Source organism: Macaca thibetana, chromosome 16 (genome assembly GCF_024542745.1).
Source record: "Macaca thibetana thibetana isolate TM-01 chromosome 16, ASM2454274v1, whole genome shotgun sequence".
Lineage (NCBI taxonomy): Eukaryota > Metazoa > Chordata > Mammalia > Primates > Cercopithecidae > Macaca > Macaca thibetana.
Genome location: NC_065593.1, coordinates 26,522,463 through 26,538,088, shown reverse-complemented (window position 1 = coordinate 26,538,088; position 15,626 = coordinate 26,522,463). Strand labels below are relative to the sequence as shown.

Below are 15,626 nucleotides of genomic sequence, written 5' to 3'. Positions count from 1 at the left end.
AAGAACATGAATTCTAGGCCGGGCGCGGTGGCTCAAGCCTGTAATCCCAGCACTTTGGGAGGCCGAGACGGGCGGATCACGAGGTCAGGAGATCGAGACCATCCTGGCTAACATGGTGAAACCCCGTCTCTACTAAAAATACAAAAAACTAGCCGGGCAAGGTGGCGGGCGCCTGTAGTCCCAGCTACTCGGGAGGCTGAGGCAGGAGAATGGCGTAAACCCAGGAGGCAGAGCTTGCAGTGAGCTGAGATCCGGCCACTGCACTCCAGCCTGGGCGGCAGAGCGAGACTCCGTCTCAAAAAAAAAAAAGAACATGAATTCTAGTGAAAGACTCCCAGACTACAGCTGTACAGATCCAGGATCGAGTCTAACTGAAATAGTACAAAGAATATAAATGGAGGAGAGATACTCTTGTGTGTGATTTAAGATATTAACTTCTATTAACTAATGTTATGGAACAATGAAGATTAATCATTTTTTTTCTTTTTTTGAGACATAGTCACACTCTTGCCCAGGCTGGAGTGTAGTAGTACGATCTGAGTTCACGGCAACCTCTGCCTCCTAGGTTCAAGGGATTCTCCTTCCTCAGTCACCCAAGTAGCTGGAATTACAGGTGTACACCACCTCACCTGGCTGATTTTTGTATTTTTTTTTTAGAGAAAGGGTTATGCCATGTTGGCCAGGGTGGTCTCAAATTCCTGGCCTCAAGTGATCCACCCACCTCAGCCACCAAAGTGCTGGGATTATAGGTGTGAGCCACCATGCCCAGTCTGTGTTATCTTTTAAGAATTTGACAACAGATTTTAGAAGCAAATATTTATACTGCTAGCATCATATACTGGTGTCTAGGGTCCTTCTTACAACCCTGTGTGATAGATTTAGGAGAAAAATAAGATTACCTTAATTTGAGATAAGAAATAGATTAAAGGAGGCTGGGCGCAGTGGCTCACGCCTATAATTCCAGCATTTTGGGAGGCAGGCGGATCACCTGAGGTCAGGAGTTAAAGAAAAAATTAGCTGGGTGTGGTGGCAGGCACCTGTAATCCCTGCTACTTGGGAGGATGAGGCAGGAGAATCCAGCAGGCAGAGGTTGCAGTGAGTGGAGATCACGCCATTGCACTCCAGCCTGTGCAATGAGAGCAAACCTCCATTTCAAAACAAATAAATAAATAAATACAAAAATTGGCCAGGCTTGGTGGCTCATACCTGTAATCCCAGCACTTTGGGAGGCCAAGGCAGGCGGATCGTTTGAGGTCAGGAGTTCAAGACCAGCCTGGCCAACATGGAGAAACTCTGTCTCTACTAAAAATACAAAATTAGGTGGGTGTGGTGGTGCACGTCTATATTCCCAGCTATTCAGGAGGCTGAGACAGGTGAATCGCTTGAGCCCGGGAGGTGGAGGCTGTAGAGAGCCAAGATCGCACCACTGCACTCCAGCCTCAGTGAGAGGGAGACCTGGTCTCAAAACAAAAACAAAAACAAAAAAAAAGCTGGATGTGGTGGCAGGCGCCTGTAAGCCTAGGTACTTGGGAGGCTGAGGCAGGAGAATTGCTTGAACCCAAGAGGTGGCAGTTGCAGTGAGCTGAGATAGCACCACTGCACGACTCCATCTCAAAAAAAAAAAAAAAAAAAAAGAAATAGATTAAAGAAATTTAATAATGTAGAGTCTTAGCGGTAAACTTAAAAGGACACACTTTCTTAATTCATCTTAGTGCCTCTGGGAGACATTCATAAGAATCTTGAGAGGCTGAAATGGCCAATTCACTGGTCCTAGCTAGACCCTAAAGACTGAAAAAGTTCTCTTCCAAAACTACGAGCAGGAATTTATGTAACCCTCTGATGTTAATCTTTTAGTTGCTATTGAACCCACCATGTCAAAAGGAACAAAATTACTGGGGAAACAACTGTTCAGAGAGAACTGAACAGTATGTATCTCTTACACACTCTTAGGGAAGCTCTGTAATATTTTTCAAACCCAATGTCACAATGAGATAGTAATAGGGTTTAGTAATGAAGGTAAACCTTGATGAGGAAGATGAAGAAAAAGGTCAAGTGTTCTTGTTATTGGGTCATGCTTCCTTCTCACTTGAACCCTGAAATGACTATAGGGCAAACTTTTAATGTGGTCAGGAGAAAAGCAGCAGGGAGGTCAGACCAGGATCTTACTACAGTCTGTATTTTAAGTAAAAAAGGCCCTGAGGATCCCAAGAGCTCTGTCTAGGGTGAGTGACCAGACATGAATCTGGAATATAAACGCTAGTAAAGAAAAATGTGCGTGCACTGGGAATATTCTCAGTTCTATCTTATAGGGTCCTCCCCGGGCATTAACAGATACAACAGCTAACAATTCATGATCTCAGCTTCTAGATTGGACTATCACAGTTTATCTACAAGTCAGGATTGCCTAGACATGGAAATATAAATTATACTTCAACCCCACAAGATTGCAGGATATAAAATAAAAACTAACGTTTTACAACTCAAGTAAAAAAATCACCTCATTCCAAAGCCAAACTTAAAATATAAGTGACTGAAAAAAAGGAAGTCTTTTTTTTTTTTTTTTGAGACGGAGTCTCGCTCTGTCGCCCAGACTGGAGTGCAGTGGCCGGATCTCAGCTCACTGCAAGCTCCGCCTCCCGGTTTTACGCCATTCTCCTGCCTCAGCCTCCCGTGTAGTTGGGACTACAGGAGCCCGCCACCTCGCCCGGCTAGTTTTTTGTATTTTTTCGTAGAGATGGGGTTTCACCGTGTTAGCCAGGATGGTCTCGATCTCCTGACCTCGTGATCTGCCTGTCTCGGCCTCCCAAAGTGCTGAGATTACAGGCTTGAGCCACCGTGCCCGGCCAAAAGGAAGTCTTTTACCAGTCAACAGAACAATGGGAAAACAACAAGATGCATAATTGATGCATCACTGAGTGTATATCCTATCTAAATTGGTAAGCTACAATTTAAAACTTTAGAAGGAAAATAAAAATACACTGTGACAAATTTTCCAACTCTATTTTTTCAAAAATCTAGTAATTTTAGTTCTGCATTCTCTCCATTGGTAGTTAATGAATGAACAAATACCACCCAAACTGCTATTTCTCTTTAGAATATTCAATTTTCTATCAAAAACATCAAAAAACAAACAGTTTACATATCAAAAAATAAATAGAAGCATACTATCTAGAGTAGACAGATATTAGACTAGTCAGAACATTTAGGGATTAGTTCTAAGTATATATTTGATAATGTACAACAAGTAGATTCTGTCCAAATGTTCAAGTTTCTGAAACTATGTGAAAAACATATTTCAAATATGAAATGAAAGTTATGAATATGTTGCCTGACAGATTTAAATAAGAAAAAGATGGAAAAAAGAGAACCCCTCTCATATTTGAGAGTAACTTACAAGATATGTGATATTGTGAAGTCCCTGCCACAGTACCTAGCACATATACATAAATATGAGTAGCCCTCTTTAAATGAGGTGGTAGAGTTAAGACCAACAGCAGAAGTCAGAGGTTTCACTCAAAATGGAATAAACTGGTAATAAAGACAAACAATAATAAATACAACTACACTGGAGGTATTCAAGCCAAAGCTTAAGGATTTTCTGCCAGGAATGCTACAGAAATTAATTCCTGACTTGTGTGTGTGTTTGGACCAAACTGACCTCTAAGATTCCTTCTAACTCCTTATATCAAGGTGATCACTAGGAAAATGATCACTGTAATTTTTCCTCTTTCCTAAAGCATATCACTTAATGTAAACTGATAGGTTATCTTACCTATGAGATTCTTGCTCTCCTTTCATTTTCTCTACTTTTGATAACATATCATCAACTTTAAATGTTTTCCTGGAAGAAACAGATAAACAAAATAATCACTTCTCAACTGGGAAAAAGAAACAAATTATACTTTATTGTCACTCTAATAGGCAAGATGGAAATCAGATTTTGATTATTTTTAGTAAGATAAATTATGGATAATTAGCCATAACAATGAATACTATGGAGACCGTGTATAATACAGCAGACAAGCCTTCAAGCCCCATCTAAAACGCTAACTTGTTTTCATTTAACTTTTTTCCCAATTATTCCCAAACCAGTGATTTCTCCTTACCCATGGTACTTGGTTTATGTTTATTTTGACACTTGGTTTTCATTCAGTTTCCTACATGTAAAACTCATGTAAATATTTTATTTATCCTACTAGATTATATGCTCCTGAAGGGCAGTGACAGTTCTCCTTCAAGGAAAGCTATGTAGTGCTGGCATAGTGCCTTATACGTGGTAGATATTCAAGAATTGAGCCAAACAAATATAAATTACGTGTATTCTGAAACACTTAATACATATACTAAGTAACACAACAAATATGGACTAGCATCATCACATAAAAAAAAAAATTCTATAAAATATATATTAAAGAGATGGTTATTGACATCATGAAAAATTTTTGAAGTTACGGAATGATCATCCATCGAATCATAATAAAATTATTAGCTTTTAACCTGACAAATTTAAGAGAAAAAAGTTATTTCCCGAAAAACAGAAACTTAAGTATAATCTCTCAAAGCAATTAAAGAATGAATGGATTGTAAAACAAGCCTCATCTTAGCTCTTAAGGTGGTCTATGATATGTTCCAGACAGAGTCTAAAAAGCTATACCCATATATAATTTAATTAGAAAAAAAGTTTCTCTTTATATTCATATAGTCCCTTCCTATTTAGAACTTGAAAAGTCAAATGTATTCCACATCAATTTATTACTTTATAATGCTTGAATGCAGACACCAAAAATTACGAATAATCTCATTCCTCAAAAAGAACTATTTTTTTTTTTTTTTTTTAGATGGAGTTTCACTTGTTGCCCAGGCTACAGTACAACGGCGTGATCTCAGGTCAATACAACCTCCACCTCCCGGGTTCAGGCAATTCTCCTGCCTCAGCCTCAGCTGGGATTACAGGCATGCGCCACCACGCCCGGCTAATTTTCGAATTTTTAGTAGAGACAGGGTTTCAGCATGTTGGTCAGGCTGGTCTTGAACTCCTGACCTCAGGTGATCCATCCATCCCCACCTCCCAAAGTGCTGGGATTAAAGGCGTGAGCCACCACACCTGGCCAAAAAAGAGCATTTATTGTAGTCAACTACTGTAAAAATTAACAGTAGAGAAATATTAATGTAAATATATTACAGTAAAATATTGATATTAGAGCAGAACTGATACAATCTATATTTCAAGTGAATGAGAAAAGCCTCCATAGCGAAGATCTTAAGGGAAAAAAAGCTTCTCTCTTTACCTTTACAGTTACTGAAAACTTCAATAGTAAAGTTTCATCCAATAGTGTACAGTAAGAAGTGCTTTCTGAAGGATGGCAATGTATTTTCAATCTCCACAGATAAGAGAGAAAAAAGAAGAAAAATAAAGGACTCTTTTAAGCTAGTTGCAAAGAGCTATTCAGTATAAATACTGAAAGTTACTATTGAGGAGGGCCATGAAATTACTGAAAACTTTTCAGAATAATGTTTATGTAATGATTAAGAAATTCTGTCTGCAGAAAAAGACTGTAAGTTCTAAGGTTCATCTCTTCTACCTTTATGAAGTATACAGAAGAAGTGAATAGAATTGAATATTAACAACCATTTGCAACAGATAAATCACAAAAGCAACCCAGCCTTCCTTAGGAAAAAACAAAACAAAACCAACCTCATAAGCAACTATACAAAAGCCGCTCCTCCCCCAACACCAAGTATTTCTGTTCTTTAGAAAGGTAAAGTTACTGTAGGTCAGATGTAACAAAGGAAATAATTATCAAAAGGTCATTGAAAAGGAGAATATTTAAAAATTCAAGAAATTTCAGAAAATTTTCTTGGGCGAGTTCAGAAACAGCTTACACGAAATCTAGCAAAACGGATTCAATAAATGATGCCCTTTTCCTCACCTATATTTCTACTTTGTTGGGGCAGTGTTCGCCTATAAAAGTTGAATACTCCTAGAAAGAGTAAAGCATAAGCTGACTTTAATAAATATACCAGAATTAATATCATGACTGAGAGTATGACTTTAAAGGGAGTGATATGTTTATTCCAACAATGGATATTATGTTGCTGTAATAGTAAAAAAGGAGTTCTGAAAACATTTTGAGAAAAGACGACAATCACTGGGCTAAATCTGCCACCTTCCAAAGTCACCAACTACGTTGAAGACAACAGTATATGAGTTGGGTTATAATTTCTTAATAATTAGTCCTAATAAGTCATATATATAAGATTAGGCATCTAACAAGATGATTAAAGGATTCCCATACTTTTTTTTTTTTTTTTTGAGACAGTCTCCCACTACTGCCCAGGCTAGAGTGCACTGACACATTCATAGCAACCCTTGAACTTCTGGGCTCAAGTGATCCTCCTGCCTCAGCCTACTGAGTATTCAGGACTACAGTCATGAGCCACCACACCCAACTACTTTTTAAAATTTTTTGTAGAGATAGGGTCTCCCTATGTTGCCAGGGCTGGCCTATAACTCTCACCTTTAAATGTAAACTTGTTTACTTGATACGCTCAAATAAATATAATCTTGCACCTAGGACAAAAAACTTGCATTCGTAATTACATATGGTTATGTACTAAAAGTTACACAAGTGATCCTCCCAACTCAGAGTCTCCCAAAATGCTGAAATTACAGGTCTGAACCACCATGCCCAGCCTATTCCTATGCATTTCTGTAGGAACTAAACTAGGTGGGACTTAAATGTTTCTTGGCTGGCAGACTGCTTAAAAATTCCCCAAAGACTTTTTTTTTTAACCTAAAGGGCAATAATTAAGAAAATCAGTTTTTACTTAACTTAGCTTTTAAAATTATCTCTACCCATGCAGACAACAGAAACATATCCTGCAATGGGACAAATTAATAAACATGACAGGAAAATGGAACTTAGATTTTAAATGTGTACTTTTTAGCAGGACGCACTGGTTCTCGCCTGTAATCCCAGCACTTTGGGAGGCCGAGGTGGGCAGATCACCTGAGGTCGGGAGTTCGAGACCAGCCTGACCAACATGGAGAAACCCCATATCTCCTTAAAATACAAAATTAGCTGGGCGTGGTGGTGCATGCCTGTAATCCCAGCTACTCAGGAGGCCGAGGCAGGAGAATCACTTAAACCCGGGAGGCAGATGTTGCAGTGAGCCAAGATCGCACCATTGCACTCCAGCCTGGGCTACAAGAGTGAAACTCCGTCTCAAAAATAATAATAATAATAATAAAATGAATGTGTACTTTTTAATCTATGAATGCAAACTTATTTTACAATAATTTAATCACTTTTTAAATTAAGATCAGGTTGCATCTTAGACAGCAACTCAACTGACCTTCTATATTAAAAATGTTTTGATGGCCAGGTGCGGTGGCTCACGACTGTAATCCCAGCATTTTGGGAGGCCAAGGCAGGCGGATCATGAAGTCAGGAGTTCAAGACCAACCTGATGAACATGGTGAAACCCTGTCTCTAATAAAAATAAAAAATTAGCTGGGCGTAGTGGCACACCTCTGTAATCCCAGCTACTCAGGAGGCTCAGGCAGGAGAATTGCTTGAACTTGGGAGGCAGAGATTGCAGTGAGCCGAAATTGCGCCACGGCACGCCAGCCTGGGTGACAGAGCAAGACTCTGTCTCCAAAACAAAAAAGGTTTGATGAAACAAAAAAGTTAATCAAATTCTACTAGTTTTATAGAATAAATCAAGGGTGGGGAAACTATGGACCATGGCCAAATCTGGCCTATTGCCTGTTTTTGTGCAGCCCAGAAGGTAAGAATGGTTTTTATAGATAAACATTAGCAATTGATTTGATTATAGAAAACACTAACTCTGAACCCCAATTAAGCTAAGTGTTATCTCCGCTACCCTCACAAAAATAAAAAATAAAATTCTACATTTCTCATTAGTAGGCCTGTATTAAGAAATGTTCTATCTTATACTGTTGTATTTTTATCAATAAAAGATTTACGGATTGACATTTTGGACTGAAATTTTAAAAATTTGTAAATATTTTCTTTCTTTTTATATTAAGTACCTACATAATATCCTCAATTTTGCATCCTGGCTGCAAAGCCTAAAATAATTACTGTTGTTTACTGGTCCTTTACAGAAAAAGCATGCTGAATGCTGGCAGAGATCAAATAACGAAGTAGACAGGTAAAGGGTGGACAAAACTAATTCTGTAACCTAATTCATCACCTCCTTTTTAGGTGCTTAGCAATTTTCACCTATTAATTGCAATGCAAACTTGCTCATGCGCTCTCTCTATTCAGAAAGACTGCCAAAAGACAAATAATTGTAACACTTCAATCTTCAAAATACAAGCAGATGTATTTACAAAATTCAACCATGTCTTGCTATAGAAATGTAGTAGTAATAAACAGTAGCAGTCCACCAAAGAGCTTAGTTTCAAACTCTAACGCGGTAACTTGATGATTTTACTAAAACTATAACAACAATACCAAATGCTTAATAGAATTCTCGCCTTTAAACGTAAACTTGTTCACTTGATACGCTCAAATATAATCTTGCACCTAGGACAAAAAACTTGCATTGAAAATTACATACGGTTAAGTAGTACATGTTATACAGCAAAAATAAGCTGTCTCCCACCTCCAGACCCCACTTTAAAATCTAATGATTACGACTTCATTGTTTTTAAAAAACCTTCATCCTATTGATTTCAAAAGTGTTTCCCCTTTCAGTAAGACCACCACCAAGGCCGGGCGCTGTGGCCCAGGTCTGTAATCCCAGCACTTCGGGAGGCTGAGGTGGGTGGATCACCTGAGGTCAGGAGTTCAAGACCAGCCTGGCCAACATGGTAAAACCCCGACTCAATGAAAAATACAAAAAATCAGCCAGGCGTGGTGGTGGGCACCTGTAATCTCAGCTACTTGGGAGGGTGAGACAAGATAATCCCTTGAACCCAGGAGGCAGAGGTTGCAGTGAAGCAAGGTTGTGCCATTGCACTCCAGCCTGGGCAACAAGAGTGAAACTGTCTCCAAAAAAAAAAAAGAAAAGAATACCACCAAAGATATAAAATGAGACTTTCTGAACCTACCACTATAGGAGCTAATTCAAATTACACATAATAATCAAAAATTAACTTAAATTTTATGTAACAAATATAGTTACCCTGAGCCCTTTGGCAAATACTTAAATCCTCAACTTCTATCAAACTTGAAAATAACCAGTGGAGGCCGGGCACAGTGGCTCACGCCTGTCATCTCAGCACTTTGGGAGGCCGAGGCGGGCAGCTCATGAGGTTAGGAGTTTGAGACCAGCTTGGCCAACATAGTAAAACCCCATCTCTACTAAAAATACAAAAAATTAGCTGGGAGTGGTGGCGGGCGCCTCTAATTCCAGCTACTCAGGAGGCTGAGGCAGGAGAATTGCCTGAATCCGGGAAGCGGAGGTTGCAGTGAGCCAAGATAGCACCACTGCACTCCAGCCTGGGCAACAAGAGCGAAACTCCATCACAAAAAAAAGAAGGCCAGGCTGGGCATGGTGGCTCACTCCTGTAATCCCAGCACTTTGGGAGGCCGAGGAGGGTGGATCACGAGGTTAGGAGATCGAGACCATCCTGGCTAACACAGAGAAACCCCGTCTCTACTAGAAACACAAAAAATTAGCCGAGCATGGTGGTGTGCGCCTGTAGTCCCAGCTACTCGGGAGTCTGAGGCATGAGAATCTCTTGAATCTGGGAGGCGGAGGTTGCAGTGAGCCGAGATTGCGCCACTGCACTTTAGCCTGGGAGACAGAGAGAGACTCCGTTTCCAAAAAAAAAAAAAAAGGCCAGGAGCAGTGGCTCATGCCTGTAATCCCTGTAATCCCAGCACTTTGGGAGGCCGAGGCAGGCAGATCACCTGAGGTCAGGAGTTCGAGACCAGCCTGGCCAAAATGGGGAAACCCCCATCTCTACTAAAAATACAAAAATTAGCTGGTTGTGGTGGGAGGCACCTGTAATCCCAGCTACTTGGGAAGCTGAGGCAGGAGAATCTTTTGAACCCAGGAGGCGGAGGTTGCAGTGAGCCGGGATTGCACCACTGCACTCCAGCCTGGGGGAAAACAGTGAGACTTCTCTCTCAAAATAAAAAACCAAAAACACAATGGCACCATCTCGGCTCACTGCAACCTCCGCCTCCCAGGCTCAAGCAATTCTCCTGCCTCAGCCTCCCCAGTAACTGAGATTACAGGCACACACCACCACACCCGGCTAGGCTAATTTTTGTTTTAGTAGAGATGGGGTTTTGCCATGTTGGCCAAACTGGTCTCGAACTCCTGACCTCAAGTGATCCACCCGACTTGGCCTCCCGAAGTGCTGCGATTACAGGCGTGAGCCACCACACCCAGCCTCATTTCTATTAGAAAAAAAAAACAACAAACTAATAATAACCTGAGACTTACAAAGATGAAACTATTGAAAACCACTGTGCAACCAATTCAACCAGTCACTCTCTTACTTCAGTTTTCATGTTAAATCTTTAGTTACAGTACTTTATTTTTGTTCTTTAAATTTTGAGAAATACTTTAAAATAAAACATGCTTTGATCAGCTTGAAATAAGATTCATAAAATGTACCTTTTGATGTTTGTTCTGGAGTTTCGATGAGACATGTAAGTAAGAGTTCTGTGCAAAAATATTGGCTACAAAAAGAGTTTTAAAAATGTTAAAATTGAATACAGATGCAGTTATAAGAGAGAAATAATATTGATGAATTTTGTTGACTACTTACTGCTATGAGATTCCGAGTTCGAAGAAATCTATAGATCTGTGTTGGCTCTAGGTAAAAGAAAACAAAATCCAAACATGATATAAACTTACCTATCAGAAAAATATCAACCTAGACCATGTTATAATCAATATAAACTAATCATCTGCTATGGAAATCATGCACTAAATATTTATTTATTTATTTATTTTTTTTTTTTTTGAGACTTTGAGACGGAGTCTCGCTTTGTCGCCCAGGCTGGAGTGCAGTGGCACGATCTCGGCTCACTGCAAGCTCCGCCTCCCGGGTTCACGTCATTCTCCTGCCTCAGCCTCCAAGCAGCTGGGACTACAGGCGCGCACCACCACGCCCGGCTAATTTTTTGTATTTTTAGTAGTGACGGGGTTTCACCGTGTTAGCCAGGATGGTCTCGATTTCCTGACCTCGTGATCCGCCCGCCTCGGCCTCCCAAAGTGTTGGGATTACAGGCGTGAGCCACCGCGCCCGGCACACTAAATATTTATATCGCACTAAATATTTACATCAAGAAAGTTAGTATGCACATCAATGGCATACATTCACAAAGTTCATCTACACTTTTTATACTGAAGGTTCTCTACAATATTTTTCTTAAGCCTTTCTAAGATAGTTATTGTTACTGGGCAGAACTGAAGAGAAGTAGTTGTACTCATTTAACTTAGCTAATTTAAACTATTTATAACAGATTTTCTTCCAAAAGTCAGCTGCAATAGGTAGCTGGAGTCAACAAAAGAACTACTGATTGATGCCAAACAAGATGAAAATTTCACTTTTTAAATGATCACTTAAAAAATTTGTAGTCAGCCAAAACAGACTCCTAATACATCCTAATACAGATATGATGACATCCTAATACAGATCCACACATTCCTAATACAGGTACGATGAAAGTTAGTCAAGGTATTTTTTTTTTCTTTTTCTGAAAAGGGGTCTTGATATGTTGCCCAGGCTGGTCTCGAACTTCTGGGTCAAGATTGATCCTCCAGCCTCAGCCTCCAGAGTAGCTAGGATTACAGGTAGGATCCACTGCACTCAAAAGTCAGTCAATATTGAAATAAATCTCGGACACAAACTGCAGCAAAAATTCTCAATAGATATTCCTAATTATAATTTAAAGTTGTATCTATTTTGTCCAATGTAAATATTACTTCAATGTATTTTTTACACAACTGACAGATTCCCAAAACAGTCTTTCCAACGCTTAAAATGAGCTAAATTTCAAATTAGTTAAAATGTAATTTGTTATACAGGACTTAAATCGATGAAAAATACATACATATACCATCATATCAGTTACATTAATGACCTATTAGTATCATGTTAGGTCATTACAGAGCAGTATCAAAATAAACCAAATAGGAATAACTATGTGAATAATTACATTAGAGTATTTAAACTTTCCAGTAAACAACTTCAAGTTGTTTTATGACCATTTCTAGCTCTTAATGACACTTGACTTCTCTGAGGTGGACTCATCAGAACTCAAATAGTTAAAACTTTCTTGGAGGATTTATCTTCTCTTAACATTCAGAAGGAACTTTTAAAATTTCCACCTAAGGCCGGGCGCGGTGGCTCAAGCCTGTAATCCCAGCACTTTGGGAGGCCGAGACAGGCGGATCACGAGGTCAGGAGATCGAGACCATCCTGGCGAACACAGTGAAACCCCGTCTCTACTAAAAACTACAAAAAACTAGCCGGGCGAGGTGGCGGGCGCCTGTAGTCCCAGCTACTCGGGAGGCTGAGGCAGGAGAATGGCGGGAACCCGGGAGGCGGAGCTTGCAGTGAGCTGAGATCCGGCCACTGCACTCCAGCCCGGGCGACAGAGCGAGACTCCGTCTCAAAAAAATAAAAAAAAAGGCCGGGCGCGGTGGCTCAAGCCTGTAATCCCAGCACTTTGGGAGGCCGAGACGGGCGGATCACGAGGTCAGGAGATCGAGACCATCCTGGCTAACACGGTGAAACCCCGTCTCTACTAAAAAATACAAAAAAACTACCGGGCGAGGTGGCGGGCGCCTGTAGTCCCAGCTACTCGGGAGGCTGAGGCAGGAGAATGGCGGGAACCCGGGAGGCGGAGCTTGCAGTGAGCCGAAATCGCGCCACTGCACTCCAGCCTGGGTGACAGAGCCAGACTCCGTCTCAAAAAAAAAAAAAAAAAAAATTCCACCTAAATCTTCAATTGGTTAGTTTTATTTTAAATTAACTAAAGGGAGATGAGATACTTTAGAAGGGGTACAAACAAGTATCATTGTCACCACTCCCCTTCAGTTCTCCTTTCTATTTCCAACTAAAGCCTCTCCAGATATTTCAAAGTATATTAAGAAATATAATATGTGAATAATGTGAATCTCTCTGAAGCAGGTTCAATATTCGTTTTGATAAAAACTGAAATTTCTTCTATTAAGTTCCAATTAGAATTTCCTGAAGCACTAATGAGAGAGAAAGAAGGAAGGGTATTAAACAATGTAATACATCTTTCCAAGCACAGCTGATACCATGCCCTTAACATATGCCACAGTGAAATTGTAAATAAGGACACTGGGCGGTAGAGCCAAGTTTATTCAAGTTTCTGTAAGATTATTCAGCTATTAAAGATCACCCAAATTATAACACACAAAAGCAAAAAAGGAAACCAATCAGGATATAACATTCCTTAAAGAACAATCAGGATTATTTACAGTCACGATGTTTTTAATAAATTCTATTGTTTGTTTCCAGACACCTTGCTCTCCTTTCCAAATAAGTCAGTTTCACCTTCCAGACAGACCTTAGAAACAGAAATTGACGTAGGAAAATGTTCCGTAAATCCAGTATAAAAAACAGAATTCCGGGGTCGTCTCCAGAGAAGATGCTTGACCACTCTCTGGCTCAGTTTATATATCCACAAAATGGGAGGATAGATTTGAAGGGTTTTAAGCATCCAAAGGTGCCATGTGAACCTGCAGCACCAAGTTAGCGCGAAAGCATTTCAGACTAAGGACAATTTCTTCGGTTCGACTGCACTCATCCCTTCACAGGCTTCATTTTGCCCCTCAAAAGCTACAACCGAAACCCCTGTATTTCTAGAGTCCGAAAGGCATGAAAGAAAACAAGAACTAATCTCACACGGATGTGACTGCGGCTCAGTTCAACTGCTACCTCCTCATCTAAAAGCCGCCTGCTCTGAACGTGGGGCCCGTCCCGAGCCTCTTGCGTCAATCTTGGGGGAGTCAAAAACCTACTCGGACCCTCTTTTCCAGCTCTCCCAAGGCCCTAGACTCCGGATCCCCTGGAGACGTAATCCCCGAAAGGGGGACATCCCCTCAATTCCTCCCTCCACTCACACACAAGTGGACTCCCGAGGAGGAAGGGGGCCCAGCAGAGTGTCCCATCCCCGGTGTTGGCAGAGTGGGTCTTCCTGCCCTCAAAGCCTCGCACACACTCACTCTCAAAGGCCTGGAGGAAAAGCTCGTGGTCAGCCTGGACATGCTCCATTTTCGGCTTCTTCACCGGTAACACCGCGGCCCCCGCCGCTGCCGCCGCGGAGGAGGAGGAGGAGGCCGAGTAACTGCCGCCGCCTCCACAGCCCCCGCCGCCGGATTTGCCGCCCGAAGCCGTCGCCGCCGCCACCGCCGCCGAACCCCCGAAGCCGCCTCCCCCGGACCCCGCGCTGGGCCCCGAGCCGCCCCCTCCCCCACCGCCGTGCTTCTGAGGCGCCATCGCGGTTCCTGCCTCCTCCCCCCGCCAGCTACCCGCCGGGCGGCCCCGGAGAGTAAGCGCCTGCAATACCAACCGCTCGCCCCAGCAGGCTCCGGCGGACCGAGGGGGGAAGGAGGAGAGAGGGGAGGAGAGGGGAAGGGAAGGGAGGAGGAGAGGAGGGAAGGAGGGAGGAAAAAAAAAGTGTCTCCTCAGAGCCCCGCTCCGCTCGGGAGGCCGCTCACCCTACCCTGGCCTCGCTCCGCCCACTTCCCCCGCCCGGCGCTCTGATTGGCCGGCGGGAGCGCGCGCCGCTGGGCCGCCCAGCCCGTTGGCCCGCGGATTCCCCCGTCAGTCACGCGGAGGTGCTTCTCGCGGAGGCGCGGCTTGGTTGGCCCGTGCGCGCTGCCGATCGCGGGCCCGGCCGCCTCTTTGAACTGAATTCGCGGGAAAATTAGGGGTCGGAGCGGCCTTCCTGCTGGCCCGGTGCATTGTGGGGAGAGAGGGACCCAGAGAGCGGTTTAGGGAGCCGTTTCTCGCCTTCTGAGCGTCGTCAGTCACCGCTCCCAGGGGGTTAGAGGACCCCTGAAGAGAAGCAGGCCTCCAAGAAACTGGTAGCGAGGAGCCTGTTAAATGAACTGAGATCTTTTACATATCAGCGAGTCTCTAACTTCCCAAGAAGGGACCTGCCTGGGGGGTTGGTGTGACCCTGGTCGGGGTCGCTTCTCAGTTGAGGGGCTCCTGGGGCGGGGATCGCGTCCCCTGTCCCCTCGACACCATGTGCCCCAAGCCATCCATGGCCGAATCCCACCCTGCACAGCCTAGGGGTTGCGGCTGCTGCTGTCGGAGGCGACTGAGCTCCACCGAAAGGAGTGACTTACATCGCCGTAGGGATGCTCTATAGACAAGGAAAACTATTTTCTGTAGATGCCATGAGGCTTCAGGGTCACTACCGAGATCCTGAGGGGAAGATCTCGTGATGGGAGCAAAGTCTAGATCCTTAGTTTTTTGCCCCCAGACACCGTAAGAGCGGTCAGAGCGGTAAACTGGCTGAGAAGTACGTACATACACTCTTCCCTTCTTGAGGATCTATACCTTTTCAGGTCAGAAAGCTGAGAAGGAATCCGGTGTTTTGCAGATCTTGCTTTTTTTTTTTTTTTTTTTTTTTTGAGACGGAGCCTCG

The 15,626-nt window shown here is 42.6% G+C and overlaps 2 protein-coding genes across 6 annotated transcripts in view; one reads left to right on the top strand and one right to left on the bottom strand.

Annotated features, from left to right (window-relative positions):
* The window catches only part of SUZ12 (SUZ12 polycomb repressive complex 2 subunit), a 66,362-nt gene extending 51,655 nt beyond the window's left edge, over window positions 1-14,707 (bottom strand). The window contains exons 1-5 of one of the 5 annotated variants that reach the window (XM_050763798.1): window positions 10,757-10,790; window positions 10,603-10,667; window positions 6,519-6,571; window positions 5,289-5,379; window positions 3,773-3,841 (exon numbers count right to left, since the gene is read on the bottom strand). In XM_050763798.1, coding sequence (XP_050619755.1) covers window positions 3,773-3,819 — 47 coding nt within the window. In that variant the 5' untranslated portion in view covers window positions 3,820-3,841; window positions 5,289-5,379; window positions 6,519-6,571; window positions 10,603-10,667; window positions 10,757-10,790. Of the gene's footprint in view, window positions 1-3,772; window positions 3,842-4,106; window positions 4,406-5,288; window positions 5,380-6,518; window positions 6,572-10,602; window positions 10,668-10,756; window positions 10,804-14,193 lie in introns of those variants that run through there. The other 4 variants (XM_050763795.1, XM_050763797.1, XM_050763796.1 and 1 more) reach the window with 4 other exon arrangements.
* COPRS (coordinator of PRMT5 and differentiation stimulator) overlaps window positions 1-15,626 on the top strand; it is a 415,601-nt gene that overhangs the window by 304,330 nt on the left and 95,645 nt on the right. The gene's annotated exons all lie outside the window — the stretch shown is intronic.